This window comes from Podarcis cretensis, assembly GCF_951804945.1.
Source record: "Podarcis cretensis genome assembly, chromosome: 16".
Taxonomy (NCBI): Eukaryota; Metazoa; Chordata; class Lepidosauria; order Squamata; family Lacertidae; genus Podarcis; species Podarcis cretensis.
In genome coordinates, this window is record NC_137186.1 from 19921362 (window position 1) to 19935620 (window position 14259).

The window sequence follows — 14259 nt, forward strand, 5'->3', positions numbered from 1 at the left end:
CTCAATCATTATATTAAGTCAGTTTTACTATAAAGTTCCAAAGTTTATCCAGTAGCAGAAAGTGTCCTCCCCCACTTTCAATCTTGTAAATTTAAAGGGAAGGTCGTATGACCCCATTTTCTGCCCATTCCCTCTGTCAGGCTTCAGGGATTCGGATCCCTCCCCCAGTGGCAGTAAATAAGCAGATCAAACGAAAGGAGCGTTCGTACTAGATAAGTTCTTTAATAATCACAGCGAAAGAATGCGTATCTCTCTAAAAAAATGGTGTTGCTCCCAGTAAAGGTTCATCCCCTCCATCCCCATTAATCTATGTCACTGCTATGTTGGGTAATCTGAACTTGTTGCCTTTGCGCTTTCTGTTCTATCACTTTCATAGGCAAAGGGGGGGGGGGTCAGGAATGCTGTCCAAGGACACTGCCAGCTGTCTCTCTCTTGGCGTTTCCTCTTCTAGCTGTTCTTCACCCAGTATTTCCTAGCTTTTGCCCTCTGGACTGTGCTCTTCTGCAAACCACTGTTCTAAATCAATACAATCCTCCTGCCCTTGGGAAGGTTAAGAAAAAGGGGGAGGGCTCCCATCATTCCTCCTCAGTCCTGACACCCCCCATAACTCATGCTTCCGCATTCCCCATCTAGAGACCACGGGATCATCCGCACCTTGGACCTGCCTATCTACGTGACGCGGGTGAAGGGGAACAACGTCTACTGCCTGGATCGCGAATGCCGCCCCCGAGTCCTGACCATTGACCCGACAGAGTTCAAGTTCAAGCTGGCTCTCATCAACCGGAAGTATGACGAGGTGTGTGCTGCCTGCTTCCTCTTGCCATCTGTGCCCAGCGGTGGGGAGGAGGGGTCTTCTCAAACGGCATGTCTCTTGCGTTGCCTCCCATCTCTGTACAGCAGCCGTGGAGGGTGACTGTATCTCTCTCTACCTCCTTGCCATCTTTGATATGAGCAGGCAGGACTTGCGTCCGCTTTCCATAGAAACGTAAGGACACTGCTGGAACAGCAGAAGCGTGTGAGATGTCCTCAGGAGGCCAAGAGGTGCAGTCTGAAGGGAGGCACTTGAATTCATTTTTTAAATTATTTTTCAAATACAACATATACGGTAAAGAACAAACAAAGGCATATAAAGATTCAGTTTACAAAATTGAAACATTCCCCTTAAGCCTTAAACCTTAGACTACTCGATAAACTGTTTGCAAACACCATAAGAAAATCTTAATTTCCCAATGATTTACAAGCAAGTCTCTCTCTCTGGAACATACAACCGGAATTAATTTACAGTTCTCCTATGAAAATAATTCCTGACAGGAATTTTACTAGGGGACATGCACATCATAGCGCTGAGTTTCCTTTTTCAGTGCCACCACACATTGAGCTGCGCCTCTTTCCCTCCAGATCTCCTTACCGCCTGCCACGTGTGATAGTCTTTGTGCTAACCTAGGACTTATTCCCTAAATGCGTGACTGCGCCCTCATTTGTTCCCCGCCTCCTGTTCCAGGTGCTCCACATGGTGCGGAACGCCAAGCTGGTGGGCCAGTCCATCATCGCCTACCTCCAGAAGAAGGGCTACCCTGAAGTTGCACTCCATTTTGTGAAAGACGAGAAGACTCGGTTCAGCTTGGCTCTCGAATGCGGCAACATTGAGGTGAGACGTGGCGCCAGCTCTCCTCCAGCCATCTCCAGGAGGGCTTGCACGCAGATCTAAGACCTAGATGTGTCTCTCACAAGGGTTCCACGCTTCCTCCCCCCCTCAACAATCTGTAACTAGCAAGGTCTTTAGTTCAGCAAATCCACTCCTTCATTCCAGCATTGACTCCTTTCCTTTTTTTAAAGCAAACTTGCCTTTTATTGGCAAATTCTGTCCCAACATTTGACTGCTAAGCCATAAAATGCTAAATCTTCCTCTCTATAGCTCAGTGGTGGATCATGAAGGCTCCAGGTTCTGTCTTTGGTGAACTTTTACTTGCATGATCTCAAGAAGCAGGGCTGGGAACGGCCTCTCTGCTCTGCCCCCTTGGGGTTGTCTAGATATTAACCCGAGGGCCGTGTTTTTGGTGCTCTTTCAGATTGCTCTGGAGGCAGCCAAAGCCTTGGATGATAAGAACTGTTGGGAAAAACTGGGGGAAGTGGCCTTGCTCCAAGGGAACCACCAGATCGTGGAGATGTGTTACCAGCGCACCAAGAACTTTGACAAGCTCTCCTTCCTGTACCTGATTACGGGCAATCTGGAGAAACTGCGCAAGATGATGAAGATAGGTTGGTCTCTACAATGAATGCTTCTTCCAGCCCATACGGAGCCAGAAACTTTAGCTGATTCAGGAATGTATTATAAAAAAATAAAATTGCATGCAACAGACTGGCCACCTTTGCAGATGATGGTAAAACTGGATTCCTGCCTTGTCTCAGTTTACTGTGAGCCAGCAGCACATGTCCTGTTCCACTCCTTCTTCCACCCAAGGGCACAGAATTGACTAGGAAGGAATAGCTTGATGGGACATCTGAACCCAGGATCCTGTTTTGTTGCTGATATATTCTCCTGGTTTATATGGGAGCAACACACCAGGATTTTGGATGCGGACATAAGCCATACCTTCCTTCTTTGTTTTTCTTCTTTTCTCCAAAGGGAAGAGTGAAGGGGCTCCGTGTACTAGCAAGCTAGTCATTCACAACGAACCGAGAATAAGCAGAGTTCTGACATATTGTGTGGGAATGCAGCCGCCTGCCTCTCTCTCAGCATGATCACAGTTGCTGATATTTGGCCCTCTCAAAATGTTTGTGACTATTGGCAAACTTAACTCATAACAGTCAAGGACTGGGAAATGGTGTTAACCTCATAACATAACTGTCAACCTTCACTTTTTAGAGGGAAATTCCCTTATTCCAGCGCTTTTTCCCACTTCTTCCCGCTGCTGTCCTGGATTGTTAGATATCCCGTAGACAGTCCCCGGGACAGGTGAGGCTGCTGATCCCTTATTTTCAAATCTGAAAGTTGACAGCTATGTCTCATAAGAAGACATATTCATCCCATCACAGTGTAAGGCAAACCATGCGGAATCCTAGATGTGGAAGGTTCTTTGTAATCTTACTACTGACCACTAGCCTTGATTCAGGAGGGGGAAAGCAGGACAAAATGCATAGTAATGGGAGGTGGCTGCCCTTTTGCAACTCATGAATCAGCTTCAGGTTGGGAGAGGGGAGATTTGTAGCAGCAGCAGCCAGGAATGCTGCAGTGAGCTAATGCTTGAAACTCCTGAGTGAGAGTTGGGTGTGGAGGTGACCCATTTCCCCCTTCCCTTGTTCTTTGTTGCAGCTGAAATCCGGAAGGACATGAGCGGCCACTACCAGAATGCCTTGTACCTTGGGGACGTGGCTGAGAGGGTGAGGATCCTGAAGAACTGTGGACAGAGTGAGTAAGCTGGCAATGTGAGCTTTTGGATTCCTAGAAAAACGAGCACAGTTTCTATTAACAAGAGCACAAGAGGAGCCTGCTGGATCAGGCCAGTGGCCCACCTGGTCCAGCATCCTGTTCTCAGAGTGGATGACCAGGTGCCCCCTTATGGGAAACTTGCAAGTGGAACCTGAGCCCAAGAGCCCTCTCCCCTTCTGTGGCTTCCAGCAGTTGGTATTCTGAAGCATTGCTGCCTCCCCTTTGGAGACGGGGCATAGCCATCATGGGTAGTAGCCACTGGTAGCCTTCTCTCGATGAATTTGTCCAGTCCTCTTTTAAAGCCACCCAAGTTGGTGACCGGGGATGCGGGTGGCGCTGTGGGTTAAACTACAGAGCCTAGGACTTGCTGATCAGAAGGTTGGTGGTTCAAATCCCCGCGACAGGGTGAGCTCCCGTTGCTCGGTCCCTGCTCCTGCCAACCTAGCAGTTCGAAAGTACATCAAGTGCAAGTAGATAAATAGGTACCGCTCTGGCGGGAAGGTAAACGGCATTTCCATGCACTGCTCTGGTTCGCCAGAAGCGGCTTAGGCATGCTGGCCACATGACCCGGAAGCTGTACGCTGGCTCCCTCGGCCAATAAAGCGAGATGAGCGCCGCAACCCCAGAGTCAGCTACGACTGGACCTAATGGTCAGGGGTCCCTTTACCTTTACCTTTTTAAGTTGGTGACCAGCCACAGGAGAGAGTTCCATCATTCAACTAAGAGCTGTGCAAAGAAGGGCTTTCTTTTATCTGTCCCCTTCCCTCCCTCTGCCTCCTGTCAAATCCCACCCTTTCCAGGCCGAACAGGGTAGCAGCTATGGAGCTGTTTCCATTTGCATGACCAGACTACCCTGGAGCGTTTCCCACCATCCTGACCTTTCTCTTGCTTGCTTGTCTCTGTCAGAGTCCCTGGCCTATCTGACGGCTGCAACCCACGGCTTAGATGAGGAAGCAGAGAGCCTGAAAGAGACCTTTGACCTGGAAAAGGAAACGGTTAGTGCAGGACTATGGGCAGGCTGGGCATACCGTTCTCCCTTTGCCTAACACTGGTGGAAGAATTTCAGTCTGGGGGCAGGAGCGGGAGCTTACAAGTCTGTAGTTTACCAGACCTATTGACCCAAGTCTCTCAGGTTGCATCACGAACCCCTGGCTCTGCATCTCAGAATGCATAAGCATTATCACCCACCTGCTTGCAGTCTGAAGCTTTCTCCCAAACTGACCTTGGGCTGAAATGGCTGTGTGGCTCCCTTCCTAATTCCCAGTCAGCCCCTTCCTTGTCCCTGTGGAGAGTCTGCAAATTTACATGGAGGGTTGAAAGTTCTTTGTTTCCTCCTCTTCTTCCAGATCCCAGAGATAGACCCCCATGCACAATTGCTCCAGCCGCTTGCTCCCATCATGCCCCTGGACACCAACTGGCCTCTGCTCACTGTCTCCAAGGGCTTTTTTGAAGGCACAATTGCCAGCAAAGGTAAGGAGGCCTGGACATTGTTACTGGCAGGCTTGCCCTTCTCAGATTTTGCAGGGGAGGTGGGGAATGGCAGGGGCTCCCAGGTATTGAGGCCGCTCCTGTGGGTGGCTGCTTCTGTCCTCTGTGGAGGCCAGAAATGGCTGCTATCGAACAGGGCCACTGTACCTCAAGCCGTGCCTGTTTCTTGGATTTGGATTTGATATCCCGCTTTATCACTACCTGAAGGAGTCTCAAAGCGGCTAATATTCTCCTTTCCCTTCCTCCCCCACAACAAAACACTCTGTGAGGTGAGTGGGGCTGAGAGACTTCAGAGAAGTGTGACTGGCCCAAGGTCACCCAGCAGCTGCATGTGGAGGAGCGGGGATGCGAACCCAGTTCACCAGATTACGAGTCTACCGCTCTTAACCACTACACCACACTGGCTCTCTTGAGGCTGCAGAATCCCACCACAAGACAAATCGGTGATCTTGTTCTTCTCTACAGGCAAAGGAGGCGCGTTGGCTGCTGACATTGATATAGACACAGTAGGCACCGAAGGCTGGGGAGAAGATGCTGAGCTGCAGCTGGATGAAGGTGAGAGCTCAGCGGTGAAATCCCATGAAAGCCAGGTTTTCTCGGCCACTTGCTGGTTTAAGGTCGTATACCATCCTTCATCAGAAGGCCACAGGGCAGTTTGCAGCTTGCAACACAGATGTCACTGCATAATATCTCTACAACATAAAAATTGAAACAATCGTATGAATTTGATTGTAATACTAAGGGCTGCATTATAAGATTCTCATAACAGCAGCAGCATCAAAAATAAGAGAGGAGAAAATCAGCAGCTGGGTGTTTAAAGTATGAAAGCAGTGCACAAATCCTGAGTCTTCTCTCTATCCAAAGGTAGCTCTTAATCCTGGCCACCCACAGAAAATGACAGACCCAGCTCTCTCCAGGGAGCTTTCCTTTCCTCTCCCGGGAGTCAGCTATACAGCTGCAAATAAAACGTTTTGAATGCGTTGTAAAGTACAATATACAATTGGCACACTAGATGGCGACCATGAGCTATAGCAAATTCAATGCGTTTTTCAAAAGGTTTAAAAAACACATTTTCACAACGTTTTTAACGTGTGTAGATTCCACCCCAGTCTCTCACTCTCTGAAGCTTTCCTGCTTTGCATTACTTAATAAAGGGGTTTCCTTGCCACCACTTACCAATGAAGCAACCCAACCACTTCCTGTTTTTGTATGGGGTGCATGTCGGCCCTTCTTAAACTCCCCCAATCCGTTCTCTGTCCCCTTACAGATGGCTTTGTGGACGCTGGGGAAGGTTTTGGAGACGAAGCCCTGGCTAAAAGCCAAGAGGAAGGAGGTGGGTGGGAAATCGAAGAGGACCTGGATCTTCCCCCTGAACTGGTAAGTATGGGGTTGATTCATTTTAACTGGGGGGATGTATTGCAGCAGGACTGGAGGGGAGGGGAGACTAAAAGCAAATGCTTACGCATCTCCCCTTAAGTCACTCGCTCTTGGCCCATTGAGCCTGGACCATTTTCTTCCCGGCAGCCACTCTCTAGGATCCTAGACTGTGAGGGGCCTTTTCCCTTTGCCTGCTGCTGTCCCAGTTCCCCTTTACCTGGAGGCTCCAGAGATGGAATCGGGGACCTCATGCATTCAAAGCATGAGCCGCCCCATTTCTGAGCTCTGGTTCCATTGTGGAGAGCATGTTTGTCATTGTGAGTTCTGTGAAACTTCCATGTGCGGGCGCAGTCTACCTCTTCATGCACCGGAACATGGGGAACAGAATCATGCATGTGCGGGGAAGATGGGGAGTAGCAGGATAGCTCAGTCAGTAAAAGCATTCAGATTTTAATCCTGGGGTCGTGGGTTCGAGCCCCACATTGGGCCAAAAGATTCCTACATTGCCAAGGGTTGGAAGAGATGGCCCTCGTGGTCCCTCCCAGCTCTTCTGTGATCAGACATTGGTTGTTGTGTTTCACCACTGGTGTGAATGAGGAAAAGCCACTGTTCACGTTGCCGCAGGTGCCATAGTAGGAAAGGAAAATGGGATGGAAACACTAGCATTGTAACCAGGAAAACTTCCATGTCTGAACACACTGTAACTGCCCCTCCTTCTCTCTCCCCCCACTCGCATTTCTTCTAGGATGTTCCTGGTGGTCCTGCTGGAGAGGCAGAAGACGGCTTCTTCGTGCCGCCCACCAAAGGCACCAGCCCTGCACAGGTAGGAGGGCGTCTGTGCTGAGGCACAAGACTCTTTGAGACCAGGCAGCAGACAGTGCCGAGCCCTACAAGTAGCAGAGAAAAGGGAGGTGGTTGGGGGTGGGCAGGGGCTTGACGCTTCCCTGCATTTCCCCCCAAATGCAAGTGCTGCTCCCAGGCAGCCGGCTGTGATGACAAGCACGCAGCCGAAACTCCCATTAAAAAAATAAATCCAGAAAGGTCTGCCAGGTGTGGAATCTGCTGCAGTGAAAGCATCCGAGGAGTCTTGTGAATCAGTGCATTGGTCCTCAAGATGCCGCAAGACATGCGCATTTTGAAAGTGTAAAAGATGAAAAAAAAGCAACAGGAGCTAATTTCTGAAGGCCGAATTGAAAAATCTGGCCAGACTTGCAGAGCTTTCAAAAAACAAAATAAAATCAGGCAGATCTTTCAGCACCCTTGGGCTGGTTCCTGTCTCACTTCGGTGGAGGGCCGATGGGATAAGTTCACTTCTGCAAGTCCTCTGATTTCTGTGGTTCTAATCGGATCCCTTTCTTTTCTCCCTGCTTAGGTCTGGTGCAACAATTCCCAGCTTCCAGTTGATCATATCCTTGCTGGCTCTTTTGAGACAGCTATGAGGGTGAGTTGCCTGGGGACGATGTCTCTGCACTGGCCTTTTTTTCTTTCTCATACAGCGTGTTGAACTTCGGGGCGCACGTCACAAGTGGGGTTTCATCTTTGTAACAAAAGCTTTGTCCCCAGTGAGCCTTGCTTCCTTTCAGGGGGTTGTGACTTCTTGCCTGCCTGAACGTGAGCACAGTTCTGTGCGGAAGTGGTTGATTTGGACGCCTGCACAATGTGCCCTTTAAAGGATGTTGTTATTTTTATTTATTTAACTTACTAGTTGCTTTTTTATTTTACAAAAGTAACTCAAAGTGATTTACAAGAATTACATTTACATTAAAAGCAGTATAAAGCCAAGAAAAATCTGAAACACATTCATATTTTTTAAAGGCAGGATTAAACCCAGTGAAAGAGGCCACATGTAATTAAAAGCTAAAGGCCTTGCAGAAAAGAAATGCTTTTGCCCTGTGCCTATAGAAAAGTCGTGATGGTGCCAGGTGAGCCTGCCCAGGGAGAACATTCCACAAGTGAGGAGCCACCACCGAAAAAGCCAGTTCTCATGCTGCCACCCTCTGGACCTCCAATGGAGAGGGTACACAGAGAACGGCCTCAGATGATGATTGCAGGCTCCAAGTTGGTTCATTTGAAGAAAGGCAGACCTTGGGGTATTGAGGTCCTGCTCGACATAAGGCTTTATAGGTCACAAACAGCGCTTTGAATCGGGCCTGGAAACTAACTGGTAGCCAACGCAGCTGGGCCAGGATTGATGTTAGGTTCTCAGACCATCTTGCCCATGCATAGGCAAACTCTGGCCCTCCAGATGTTTGGGACTACAATTCCCAGCATCCCTGACCACTGGTCCTGTTAGCTAGGGATGATGGGAGTTGTAGTCCCAAAACATCTGGAGGGCCGAGTTTGGGAATGCCTGATCTTGCCCCAGTGGGCAAAATCGGCAGCACCTGCAATTTCCAAGCAGTCTTCAAAGGCAGTCCCAAGTATAATGCATTGCAGCAACTTAGCCTAGATACAGCAAGCCAAGTGATATTTTTAGGGCAGAGGAGAAGAATGAGAGAAGGGGAGGGTGTGTGCGGCAGAACTTGGTTGGGAAGCATCTGGGAGCCCCCCCCCCCGGGTAACACCACCTCTCTCCCTCCCCTTTCCACTGCAGCTTCTCCATGACCAGGTGGGAGTGGTCACATTTGCCCCCTACAAACAGCTGTTCCTGCAGACCTACGCCCGGGGGCGCACCACGTACCAGGCTCTTCCCAGCCTCCCCGCCATGTATGGATACCCCCATCGCAACTGGTAGGTATGAGCCCCTTGTTCTTCCTGCCGTGACTGGCGGCTGCACTTGGTTGTGGGACCCAGGTGCTCACCATGAACTCTCTAGGTTGCGAGCAGGAAACGGGCTTTGCCATGGCCTACCCCTGGCTTCCTTCTGCATGCATGAATGCAGGAGCAGGGCTGATGGCTGATGTTTAACCTCAAACAGGGATCTTGTGAGATGCTGCATAGCGTCATATCCACTGTTTGTCAGACTCAAAACAGACTGATCAACATTAGTGGCCATTAACATAGGCCCATTAATTTCGACAGGTTTACTCAGTCAAGCTTTCTTGGTGTCCATCCAATAATAAGCAAGTCCTTCAACATCCCTGCATCCTCCTTCCTTGACCAGTTTTACCCCACACCTCATTTTAACCCCTTTTGCTTTGGAATCGTCTTAACGAAACGTTGCAGTTCAAGCATCTGTCGTAGGCCAGTCCTCACACTGCCACCTCATTTTCTAGGAAGGACGCCGGCTTGAAAAACGCCCTCCCAGCTGTGGGACTGAAGCTGAATGACTTGATTCAGCGGCTGCAGCTGTGCTACCAGCTCACCACAGCTGGCAAGTTTGAGGAGGCCGTGGAGAAGTTCCGCTCCATCCTCTTGAGCGTGCCGCTGCTGGTGGTGGACAACAAGCAGGAGATCGCGGAGGTGAGATGTTGATTCATTTGCATCATCTGAAGCAGACTCAGCCCACTTGCTCTCTGTTCAGAAAAAGAGACGCCTTCTTGCATGTTTCCCAGAAGTGTGGTGGTGCTGTGGTCTAAACTACCTGCGGTTCAAATCCCCACAACGGAGTGAGCTCCCGTCGCTCTGTCCCAGCTTCTGCCAACCTAGAAGGTTGAAAGCATGCCAGTGCAAGTAGATAAATAGGTACCTCTGTGGCAGCAAGGTAAACGGCATTTCCATGCACTCTGGCGCTTGTCACGGTGTCCTGTTGCGCCAGAAGCAGTTTAGTCATGCTGGCCACATGACCTGGAAAGCTGTCTGTGAACAAACACCAGCTCCCTTGGCCTGAAAGCAAGATGAGCACCGCAACCCTATGGTCACCTTTGACTGGACTTAACCGTCCTGGGTTCCTTTACCTTTTTACCTTACTGTACTAAAAGAACACCACCCTGATTCTGCACTGGGACAAACTCAGTTCAAACACTTTAATCTGTTGTGCAGATCAAGTGTGTTGGCAATGTTGCTGCACCAGCCATCCACTCATTCTCCTCTGCTCAGGGGTATAGGGTAGGCTGAAAGGCCCACCCCAACAGCATGAAATCTGCTCTCTCCGTACACTCCCCCCTCCAAATCTCCTGTTTTTATTTCAAGCTTTACAAAGCACCGCTCCTCAAATTTTCAAGCCGCTGTTTGTAGCTAACGTGCCCTGGCTCGTTTGTTCTTTTGTTCTGACAGGCCCAGCAGCTGATCGCCATTTGCCGGGAGTACATTGTGGGGCTGTCCATGGAGATCGAGAGGAAGAAGCTGCCCAAGGAGACCCTGGAAGAGCAGAAGCGCATTTGCGAGGTAGGGCAACCCTCCTCTCTCTCCATGACCTCACACCAAGGGTGCAAACATTGGGTTACCCAAACCATCCTAGCTGTTGCAGTCTGCCAGAAGGCAACACTTATGCAACTCTCTGTGGACAAGAGCACCAATAATTGGCTAAGAGATCAAATGAACACCATTAATTCTATCAGGGGTGGCCAACCCCCAGTTCAGGAGCCTGATCTGACCCTTAAGCAACTGGCTCAAGACCCTACTAATTTTGGCAGTGATGGCAGCAAAAAAAACCCCAGAGTAGAGGGCAGTGCTGGAATGGGAGGGGCTAAGAGCTCTGGTGGGGATGCAAATCACCCTCTTCCCAATCATCTGAGTGATATCCTTCCCAGCTGACCTACATGGATCAGTTGAGGAGGGTGGGGGCCGTAGGGTTGGCCACACCCACCACTGCCCTACAGTCCCCGGAGAGTTGGTCAAACCTGAAAGCAGGCCTCGGGCCAAAAAGGGTTAGCCATTTCTGACAGCAAGTTTAGAAAGCAGTTGCATTTGTGGGAAAACCCTTATCACAGTGGATGCGAGGACCCCCATCATCTGCCCCACAGCCTGACCTTAATGGTGCCATTGTCTCTTGAGTCCATCTTGCGTATTACCCTGAGTAGCAGCAGCCCTCCAAGATCTCAGACAGAGGTCATTCACTTACCCTGGTACCTGAAACCTTTTAGCCGGTGGTGCAACATCCATGCCGCATGCAAAACAGCTTCCCTATCGCTGAGCTGCAGGCCTGTCTCCTGCACAATTGAGCAGTGTCCCAGCCAAAGCAAACTCCTTTTTGGAACTGCATCCTTCTTCCCAACAGATGGCCGCCTACTTCACCCACTCCAACCTGCAGCCCGTCCACATGATCCTGGTCCTTCGCACAGCGCTCAACCTCTTCTTCAAGCTCAAGAACTTCAAGACGGCTGCCACCTTTGCTCGCCGCCTCCTGGAACTGGGGCCCAAACCGGAAGTGGCTCAGCAGGTAAATTCCCAGAGGAGCTGCTCAAAGCCGTCATCTTCATCACCTTCAAGGGCTCTAAGCACAAAGGGCAGACAGAGGGTGTTTTGAAGTGTAATAAACCCACGTTGAGGTTCCGGAACAAGATATAAAATATCTGAAGAATGATCCCTTGGCACAGGAGTAGTGCTACTATGACACAGGCCAACTTTGATGGATTGCGGGGGGGGGGGGGGGGGTTTAATCACCTGATGGCATGATAGTTTTAGGAGACTACCCACCTCTCAAAGTTGACTTGTGGGGAGAGAGGTCTGCTTTGCCATGGCCTTCCATGCAATGCACTTCCAAGGCAGCAGTCAGCAGAATTTAACTTGCCTTCCAGTAGCTGGTAAGCTGACCAGGTCAATCCTGTTAGCTGCAGAGGTCAGCTTCACCATTGTGAAGGGCATGTCCTGGCATGTGCAGCACCCAGCAGGATTGTACTCTCCACTTGCCCAGCAGGTGAGCGGGGCATGCACTTCTGCTATCTGCAGGGGTCTACTGAAGCAGCCAGGATTGAACCCCCACAGGCCAAATCGCCCCGCTGACCAAGACTGGCCCGTGAGCTGGAGGTTTCCCGCCTCTGCCTCCGTACAATTATGTAAAGTCCCTTTTTCGATTCTTTACACTCCAGGGGAATCTTTGCAGTGCAGTCTTTCCCCTGCTCATTCTAAAGTGTTGAGACAGAACATTCGGACTCCCAGGCTGTCTATCCTGTTTCTCCTGCTTAGTTTTCCTCTTTCTCCGCCACCATTGCAGACACGCAAGATCCTAACTGCGTGCGAGAAGAACCCCAGCGACGCCTACCAGCTCAACTATGACATGCACAACCCTTTTGACATCTGCGCCGCCTCCTACCGGCCCATCTATCGGGGCAAGCCGGTGGAAAAGTGTCCGCTCAGCGGAGCTTGCTACTGTCCTGAGTTTCACGGCCAGATTTGCAGAGTCACAACTGTAAGTGCCACCTCCTTCCCTCCATTATTGGTAGTAACTCTTTCCTTGGAGACTTTTCAGCCTCTTTTGGTTACCTCTTGGCAGCCTTTCTCATGGTCTCTGTGGCAGGTATAGGGCATCAAGGGTGTCCACATGCTGCTGCTGGCAGATACTGTGTTTTGACAGAAACGGGCTGAAGCATCACTCTATACATGCTGTAACTAGTAGGGTGGTAGTAATTACTACTAGTTACTACCACCCTACTAGTACTAGTTACTACTACTAGTAGTAACTAGTTGCTGTAACTAGTAGGGTGCACCACTTTTGAATCTGGGAGTGTACCTTCTCTTATTCCTCTATGATTAAAAAACCCCATCCTACTACTACTATTATTATTTTTATTATTTTGTAGATTAGTAACCCAAGTAGCTCCCTTCTGCTTGCAAGGATGGTTAATAATGGCACCCTCCATTGTCATGAGCTCCTGCATCCCAGCACTTGCCAGGTTTTGCTGCGGGAGGGGAAGAACTGCCCACCCTCCTCTATTTTGCAGGGCTCTGTGTAGATCATGCCTCTCCTTGGTAGCCACCCGGATGATGTGGTTATCAAAAGGTTTAGCATCTTTGGACGGCTGTATCATCAGGCAGGATACCCTGAGCCTGGCAAGACCTTGTTTTGAACCCAACACTTGAGTTTCAGAGACACAGTGTGTCACATCCGTGGTCTTGAAGTGCTTAGAGGAGCGAGAAATTTCCCTGCTTTCTAAGGTTCAGAATGAGGCTCACCCTGGAGCAGGACAAGGGGCTCTTGCCATATTTAAAGGACCCCTCAGTTCTAAGTCTAGGAGGCGCTAACCATGTCTTTGTTTGGCTATGCAGGTAACGGAGATCGGTAAGGATGTCATTGGCTTAAGAATCAGCCCCCTGCAGTTCCGCTGAGGCTGTCCTGTGACCAAGCAGCTTTCTACAGGCATCCAGTTTTTTTCAAGTTCTACTTTTGGCTGCTGCCCCTTGTACCTCCCCTTTTCTGCTACCATTAATATGCCCCCTTTCCACCTGTGCTCACCAGGCCCTCTTTGGGGCTGTTCAGATGCAAATCTTCAGTCTCAAGTGTGCAGTCACAGCCAAACCATCAGGGTGAATGCTGTGTGTCTCCCTCTACCCCTTTCCACATATAGCTTCCATGAAAATCTGGGGGGTCGAATGGGTCCCTCCCAGGATCCCACCAACTTTCCTGGATGTTTGTTGGGGATCAGGACTCGAAGATGCTACCAGAGACTGCAATAATTGGGTCGTCTATTCACTAGAAGAGGCATTTGAGGTTTTACGTCTCATATGCGGGGGGCCAAAGAGTGAGGGGCTGAAACTCTACTCCACTCCTTTTTGTATTCTTCCCCCTCCCCACAAAAACTCCCTGTCCCTTTCTCTCTGCCCCATCTCCTTGTTTTCTTTATTAACACTTAATAAAGTGAAATCACCCAAGGGGGAAATGAGAACGTTGTGCTCATTGTGGTTTCAGAAATACTCTGTTGACACGAGAAGGCATAAATGGTGAAAATTTTCGGGAGGTGGAGGAAACCTTACCAAGGGGTGCATAGACCAGATGTTATAGAGACATCTCAGATGGTGATGATGTCCTCAGGATGGATTGGTCATACAGAAACTCACAGAAACATCTGCCTGCCCTTCAGGTCACACCGGTTTTCTTTGCATTAGTCAGCAGCAGAGAAATAGTAGAATGGCTACAAGCCATGATG

General features: G+C 49.8%; 1 protein-coding gene across 1 annotated transcript in view; it reads left to right on the top strand.

Moving 5' to 3' along the window:
• Positions 1–13998, top strand: part of COPA (COPI coat complex subunit alpha) — a 35358-nt gene extending 21360 nt beyond the window's left edge. Inside the window, exons 18-33 of the mRNA XM_079956448.1 lie at positions 634–796; positions 1502–1648; positions 2070–2259; positions 3314–3409; positions 4337–4425; positions 4777–4900; positions 5384–5473; positions 6186–6295; positions 7041–7118; positions 7668–7736; positions 8889–9025; positions 9511–9697; positions 10451–10561; positions 11394–11555; positions 12330–12524; positions 13382–13998. Coding sequence (XP_079812574.1) covers positions 634–796; positions 1502–1648; positions 2070–2259; positions 3314–3409; positions 4337–4425; positions 4777–4900; positions 5384–5473; positions 6186–6295; positions 7041–7118; positions 7668–7736; positions 8889–9025; positions 9511–9697; positions 10451–10561; positions 11394–11555; positions 12330–12524; positions 13382–13441 — 2008 coding nt within the window. The 3' untranslated portion in view covers positions 13442–13998. The remainder of the gene's footprint in view (positions 1–633; positions 797–1501; positions 1649–2069; positions 2260–3313; positions 3410–4336; positions 4426–4776; positions 4901–5383; positions 5474–6185; positions 6296–7040; positions 7119–7667; positions 7737–8888; positions 9026–9510; positions 9698–10450; positions 10562–11393; positions 11556–12329; positions 12525–13381) is intronic.
• Positions 13999–14259: the final 261 nt, after the last annotated feature.